The 7,844-nt window shown below is 31.6% G+C and overlaps 1 protein-coding gene across 1 annotated transcript; it reads left to right on the forward strand.

Annotated features, from left to right (window-relative positions):
• Positions 1 to 1,270: 1,270 nt before the first annotated feature.
• LOC122604845 lies at positions 1,271 to 4,021 on the forward strand. Its single transcript, XM_043777706.1, has 3 exons — positions 1,271 to 2,545; positions 2,628 to 2,739; positions 3,592 to 4,021. Exons 1-3 carry the CDS (start codon positions 1,271 to 1,273, stop codon positions 3,840 to 3,842), a joined length of 1,638 nt encoding a protein of 545 aa, XP_043633641.1. The 3' UTR covers positions 3,843 to 4,021.
• The last annotated feature ends 3,823 nt before the right edge of the window (positions 4,022 to 7,844 follow it).

A 7,844-nucleotide genomic window follows, 5' to 3' on the forward strand; every position in this document is an offset into this window, starting at 1 on the left:
CTTAAAAGAATATAACGTGAGGCAAAGGGTCGTAGATGATGACACAAGGTCATAGCCGAGAGCCCGAGATTGCGTTGTGCAATAATGCAAGGATTGAAATGAGGCCTTAAAATAAAAATGTTAACGGGCCTAAACGGAAATGATGGCCCAAGTTATAAATCTAACATAATTTTATACCATCCAACTCAATTTTTTTTAAACCACATATACCATTTCAGTAACTTGCTCTAAAATTAGTCTAAGATAAAACAAGAATGTAAGGGTTATAGATTTTTTCATAAAGTTTAATGAATTTTTAGTTGGATTAAGTAATACTATATTACTATTGGTTCAATTTAAATTAATTATTAGAGTATTTTTAAACCTTTAAAAAGAAAGTTAAAGAGTATCTAAAAAAAAATCGGATAAATACATTATATAAATCTTTTGTTTATCCAATAAACGATTCAAATATTTGCGGGAAGCCTAATTTTTCGTCAAATGTGATCATGTTATTGTTTCAAAAATAACTCTTAAAACATGTAATGAATTACCACTGTACTTTACCATACACCTTCATGATCCAACGGCTACCATTTCTTCATCTGCAAATCATGGAATGATAGTTCCAACGTGTCTCGTTGGTATACGTCCAGCGAATCAATCAATCTTTTGGCGGTTCCTTTCCACACCGCCTTTTCATTTTCCCGCCCATCTTTGTTTTCTCTCTCTTCATTCCCCCTCTCTCTCTAAAAAACACACACACACACACACATATTTTCATGCTTGAGACCATAAAGACAATTTTCAACAAAAAACCCGAAACAGGTTTTCATAAATCTTCAATCTTGAACAAAACCCATGTTTTATATTTTACAAATTCTCATTTTTCTTTTATAAATTTTGAATTTTTTCTTTTTTTTTTGCAAAAAATAAATAAATAAAACCTAAAACAAAATCCCAGATCAAATTTACCATGAATCTTCAATCTTGAATAAAACCCCGATCAATCTTGAACAAAACCCATGTTTTTCTTTTTCTCGAAGTTCTCATTTTTCTGTATTAAATCTTGAAAATTTTATTTTCATTCTTGAAATAATAACAATATTTTTGATTTTCAGTTTTTTTTTTTTTTATTAAATTTGAAATTTGTTATAGTTTAAACCGGAGGAATTGTTCATATGATTCTTGAATCTTGCACAAAACCAATATTATCTTTTTTACAAATTTTCAATTTTATTTTATGTTTTTTTCCTTCATAGTTTTATTTTGCAAGATTTTAGTGGTGGGTATGAAAAGAATTACAAGAACATCTGGGGATAGAGTTCTAAGATCAGGGAAACGATTCTTTACCACTCGATCTTTAGACGATGTACAGCGCGTGAGATTCACATCTTCTGATGTTAATGTTGTAAGTATTCAGGAAACCAAGAAAAATATTCTTGATAATTGTTTGGAAATTAAAGTTGAAAAAAATAATCAGGATATTGATTTTGAATGTGATGGTGTTTTGGGAACTACTGATGAGAATAAAGAGGATTTGAATTTTGGGGAATTTGGAATAGATAAGGGTATTTCGGGAATTAGTGTAAAAAGTCAGGAAGTTGAGAATGTTTTAGATTTCAAGAAAATTAGTGAAGTTGTTGATTGTGATAATGTGAGCAGATTTAAGAAATTTGGATCTGTTTATACTAGGAAACGAAAGAGGAATATACAACAAAATGGAGATAATGTTGTCGAAAATAATGATACAAATGATCATTACAAAGGGTTGTTAGTTGATTTAGTTGCAAATGAGTTTGTGGTATTTAGGAAAGCAAGATCCGTTGTGAGAAGGGTTCGGAGGGTTCCAAAGGCTCTGTTTTTTAACGAGTTAGCGAATAAAGAGGTCAAGGGTACGATAAACGGTGTAGTGCCTGCGCCTAGTGTGAGGGAAGTAGAAGGTCATACAGTGAAAGCAAGATCAGTTAGGAAAAGGGTTCCAAGGGTTTTATGTCTTAACGAGTTAGCGAATAAAAAGGTTAAGTTTACAATAAACGGCGTAGTGCAGGCGCCTGGTGTGAGGGAAGCAAGTCTGCTTGGGAAAAGGGTTCCGAGTGTTCCAAAGGTTCTGTGTTTTAACGAGTTAGTGAATAGAACGGTCAAGGGTACAATAAATGGTGTTGTGCCGGCGCCTAGTCTGAGGGAAGTAGAAGGTTATGCAGAACAGGAGTTTGTACCGTTTGTGCTACCGGAGGCGTATATTATCTCAAGAGGTGATGAAGTTAGTAGGGTTTTGGAAAAGGGTTATGCGGTTTATGATATGGATTGTGATGATGAGAAATGGTTGGAGAGGTTTAATAGTGGGCAGTTTGGGGATAATGGGTTTGTCGCAGAAGAGACTTTTGAGAATGTAATTGATGCTTTCGAAAGAGGAAACTATTGTAATCCAAATGAGTATTCTGATGCTGCATTAGCTGTAGAGCGTTGTCAGGTGCTGGCATCGAAGGAAGTTTTAGAAGCTTTGTATAGATATTGGAGGAATAAAAGGAAGAAGAAACGGTCTCCACTTATTAGAGCTTTTCAGGTACAGATTGAATCTTATGTTGTTTATTTAAATGTATATATATAGAAAGTAGGATATTTACAATGGAAGGATTTGATGGCAGTGTAATAAGCGTCCAATAGTTAAACAACATGTGACACGTTCTGCTCAGAATCGATTGTGTCGAAGACCTACAAGCATACGTTGTGCAGAAAAGGAACTTGATCTCAAGAAAGGTGTGTATTTTTTCACCCCCTTTACTAAGATCTGAAGTTATAGTTATGTAATTATGTCTTATGATCTTTTATTTCTTGTGAAACACCCATGCATATGTTGCATGTCAGTTGATTACATGATTGATATGGAAGAAAGTTAAAATGTCCCTCTTTAGTGTCGGAATGTGTATATTTTGTTATTTTAGACAGTTGGTTTGGAATATACAATAGCATATCTTTATCCTTAGATTTGATGTCTTGTAAATATGTTAGAGGTGGCAGTTTGATTTCATTTACTTATGAACTAGTGGATTCAAGTTATGCCGTCTGTCTAACTAGTAAAACTAGTAAAATGTTAAAATGTAAGTCTTTATTAATCTGTTTTTGATGAATAAAACCAGCTAAATCAATTTTATTGAAAAAATTAGATTATACTCGTATGATTACTTTTGTGAATGTCAGAATCTGAATATATTTAACTTGCTAGTTTGTAAACAACACGATGATAAGTGTTTTGGTCTTTCTGAGTTTCTGGTTAACCCATTCATCAAGCCTTGTACAAAAGATTTTATGTCTTGTGCTATGCTTGTTTCTATCTAAACCCCAATGTGACAAGAAGTCCATTTTGCCATCTCTGATATATGAACATCTAAATTTTGTCTTAGAAGATCATAAGTTTCTTTTCACATAGATTAGAACTCTGTTAATAGGCGAACCAATCACGCTGTAGTTTTATCACATGCTTTGAAAGTTATATCTCGCCTAGATATCACCATTTCTGCATTGATAAAATGCTGTTCTCAAGTCTTTGTGGACACTAAATCATCATTAATATACAAACTGACTAGTATTTTAATTTCATTATTTAATTAGGAATGTTGAATAATCAAAAAGTATGGGAAGAGGTTGCAAACATGTATATGAAAGTGCATGAAACACGAGAAGCGGCAAAGAGAACAGAAGAGACAGCCATTGTTAAACGGCAACAAGCTCAAGCGCTTATGGAGGTTGCTGACTTGGCAATTTATAAAGCCTTCAGTGCGCTTAGAATTGCAGAAGCTTTAGCAGCATCTTGTTCAGTGACTGATACAACTAGTGCCACTTTCAGTCTGCTTGATGAATAAGCTCGTGTTTGTTTGTGTGCCATAGATCATTATTTTTCTGCTGTTACTGATGGGAAGTATGCTGCCTGATAATTGCTGTCAAAAATTGGTACAGCGACTTTTGTAGAGTTAATTGATTTGTGTAATGTGATGTATCAACTGTAAAGAATTGCATAACTCATAACTGATTGTGTACAATTTGGTTCGGAATCTGTTTAAATGTGAAAGAAAAATAAAATAAGCTGCATGATATCTGAGACTGCCTAAAGTTGAGCCAAATTTTCTTGTAGAAGGTTAAAGTTTGTTGAATAGCATAAGAAAAATAGCAAAAAACTTGTGTTGCCTATTTTCTGTGTATTTTTGGTTTCACAATTCTTTAAGCTTCAGGTACAGTGTTATAGTTTCCAACATAATCAGTCTTTGAGAGGTTGAAATCCAGTTTTTCTTTATAGGGTCGTCTAGTAAGGCCTAAAGTCAGTCTTCTGATTGGGAACTCAGTTTTTCATCAGGCCATTTAGTGACATTATGATAAACTGGTAAAAACGGAGAGGGATCACTGGTCATATCTATTACGTAAACGTTACTTTTGCAACGTAAAATGTTATTACTGTGTCCGTCTCCATACAATTCCCTAGCCACCCCAATGTGTTTACTTGGATAAGGTTCAAGTATTTTACCAACTACTTGAACTAACCTACCCAACGCTTAAGTAGTATAGTACCCATTACCTATGAGATAATTGGTTGCTTCGGATTGTAGTCGTGGGTGTAGTGCCATTGGTTAACTTTCTCGTGACCCTTTATGTATGATCGCTGAAGGCTTTTCATGTGACGGAGGATTCTTGTTAGGTGATTCATGTGACGGAGGATTCTTGTTAGGTGATTCATGAGATTGAAATTGCAGCTTGATATCGTTTTGTATCTATATATAGCTGGTCATGACTCCTATACTCATTTAAGTCATGTTTATATGATTGTTCTCAATTATTTTTGTTTTATAAAAGTGCCTATTTTCAATTCATAACCAAACGATATCTATAGTTCTATACTAATTACAAATTTCATATCTCATGTGAGAAGGTTATAAAATTTGAATATGAGAAATACTCATATCATTTTATTGAAACAATTACGCAATACATTTCTGATCTCATAAAATATCTATATTACTTTATTTACATCAATTATTTATATCAACGGTCTCGCCACCACCACCATTTGCTACCGTCACGACCGTCACATTACACTGGTAACCTTATATAGTTTTAAAAATGTAATCGTAACATCTTTCTAAAACTATATGTAATTTATATTATGAACACTTGGTATAAGACGAAGGGAATTTTATGGTAGTCTCGATTTTAAAAAAAAATATAAAAAATATATATATATATAGTGCTGGTTATACTACGTATCTATGTGTACGAATTTGTGTGATTCATTTTATTTTGATTTTTTTAAGATGGAAATGTATTGGGTTGTTTTTGTTTGTATGAATGAGTTCGTCAACTATGTTGACTACTTTGGTTTCTGTATTTTGATAGTCAAACATATAAAAAGAAAAATGGACCATAAATTATAAATAACGTTCGACTAGTATAAGTTGATAAAAATGACCCAGCTAAAAGGTCGTCTTCTTTTTTTAGACGGGTCATGAGTTCGATCCATATGCTTATCAAGGCCGAAGGTCATTTTATATTTTTGGTAAAACTTGGAAGCAGTCTCTGTATCTTTGGTAGGGCTAAGGTTGTGTATATCTCAACCTCACCCATATACTAGTAGGGATAAAGCTGTCTTCCTCCAAACACCGTTGAAAACGGTATTTGAGACCTAAAATCCGTGGAATACGCATGCATTGGGAGTTACTTCATTTTTTTTTATTTTTTTTTTTAATGAAGCAAAAATGCATATGAACTAGGATGGCCACGCGTAGAGATGAACATTTTATGTAGTAAAAGAATATTAATATAGCTAAAAAATAAAGCAATATGTATACTATGATGGTTAATGTTTTTAATATGAAAATTGATATTGTGTTACAAATCATTATTCGATCTGTATTACAGTATAGATAAGACACTATATGCACTTCTTTTATCTAAACCTTATTGTTTTAAAAATACATACAATATGATATATGGTTTGTGTAATGTTATTTTTATACCATCTATCAATCTCTTATATAAATAAAACAAGATTTTTATGACATCGTTATTTTCTAAATAATGTTTATTTGTCATCTTTAGACTTATTTATATAAATAATTTATTATATATTTTTTTAATTTATGACATCATCCTATTTAAAGTTTAAATTATTTTTTTAAATTGATCTCAGATTTATGTATTTTTTAGCCTAAGTCCAATGTAAATTAAAATGTAATTATCTAATTTATTTTTTTCTTAAAACGACTATATGTCAATTTTCAAAAATTGTATTACCATCTCTTTTCCTCTTAGGACGCGTTTGGTTCACAAAAATGTTTTTGTAAGGAATAGAATCTGTCAATGGAATTAGATTCCGAAGGAATGAAATTTGATGAGATATTTTTTGTTTTCTTAAAGTTCAAGAGAAGAAAGGAATGAAATTCCATCCAATAACTCCAAGGAATGGAGATTCCATAATTTGATGGAATGTTTACATTCTAATAGAGTGAAATTCCATCATCTTCTGACAACCAAAAGTATCACAGAATGGAATTTAATTCCAATTCTATCAGATTCCATCGGAATCTGTGAACCAAACGCGCCATTAATATAATCAATCAGTCCGGGTATATTAAATAAAAGATAATTGTTATTACATAATCATTTTTATAAAAAAATAGTTTACTTGTCATCTCCAAATTCTTTATAGAATTTAGTTTTTTTTATATACTTATGATATTATAAGCACTTTCCTTCTTTAACTTTCTTATTTTATTTTTATTTTTATTATTTATGATGTACTTTTCTATAAAAAAAAAAGTTTTCATTTTCTTTTGAAAAGTCTAATATTTTATGCACGGTCCTTTAACTTTTCATCATATAAATAGTTCTATTATGATAGACTTTTAAATTATTTGCATATTATGCAGGCTAATAAGATAAATATATATATATATATATATATATATATTCGAAGTAATAAGGTATATTATTATGAGATTATGAGTATATGGTTGGACTATTTCATAGTTCCTAACACATTAATGTAACTTAATATTACAATACTCGGGTATATTATCTAGTTAATTATAAAACAACAAAAAGAAAATTTATGAAATTAATTTTTTGACTTGTCTGAATAAATATGTTTGCTCTTTCTCTTTTGAAAATTAAAGTTAAAGCTCTTTATAGGACGAGTAACTCATGTGTATGCGTGTCATAACTTGATGTTGATTATAAGCACATTGCTTTCCTTAAGCAGTTATCATGTGAGGGATCTATTTTCATTTATCTTTTTAGCATTAATTCGTACGATTGGTGTTTGTTTCAGGTTAACAATTTAACATCAGTTTCTTGACTTAATAATCGTTTTGGTCTTTTGGATGGTTCAAGAAAAAAAATGTTGGTATTTTAGTGTAATTGGGTTAATTGTTTATTTAAGTCATAATAATACATCATATAAGTTTGGTGGTGCGAAAAGCACGCGGCAGCCCCTGGCTGGGGTCGAGCAGACAAATGTGTCTATAGCAGATTTAACTCTTCTGGTAAAGGAGTTATAATTTGTTTATATGTTGATGACATGTTGATCTTTGGTACTGACCAAGATCAAGTTGATAAAACTAAAGAATTTTGTCATCAAAGTTTGATATGAAAGACATGGGGGAGGCTGATGTGATTCTTGGGATTAAGATTATATGTGGGGAACATGGAATTTCTATTTCTCAATCTCATTATATTGAGAAGATGTTGGAGAAATTCAATGTCAAAGATTGTTCTCCAATAGGTACTCCAATGGACCCTAGCATTCAAAGGCTATTGGATCTCTCATGTATGCCATGATTAGTACTAGGCCTGATACAACCTTTGCTGTTGGAAAA

The sequence above is a fragment of the Erigeron canadensis genome, chromosome 6 (genome assembly GCF_010389155.1).
Source record: "Erigeron canadensis isolate Cc75 chromosome 6, C_canadensis_v1, whole genome shotgun sequence".
Lineage (NCBI taxonomy): Eukaryota > Viridiplantae > Streptophyta > Magnoliopsida > Asterales > Asteraceae > Erigeron > Erigeron canadensis.

Coding starts and splice junctions, on each gene's coding strand:
- LOC122604845 (XM_043777706.1), top strand. CDS start 1,271: ATGAAAAGAATTACAAGAACATCTGGGGATAGAGTTCTAAGATCAGGG. Junction 2,546..2,627: donor CACTTATTAGAGCTTTTCAG/GTACAGATTGAA, acceptor ATTTGATGGCAG/TGTAATAAGCGTCCAATAGT. Junction 2,740..3,591: donor GGAACTTGATCTCAAGAAAG/GTGTGTATTTTT, acceptor TTATTTAATTAG/GAATGTTGAATAATCAAAAA.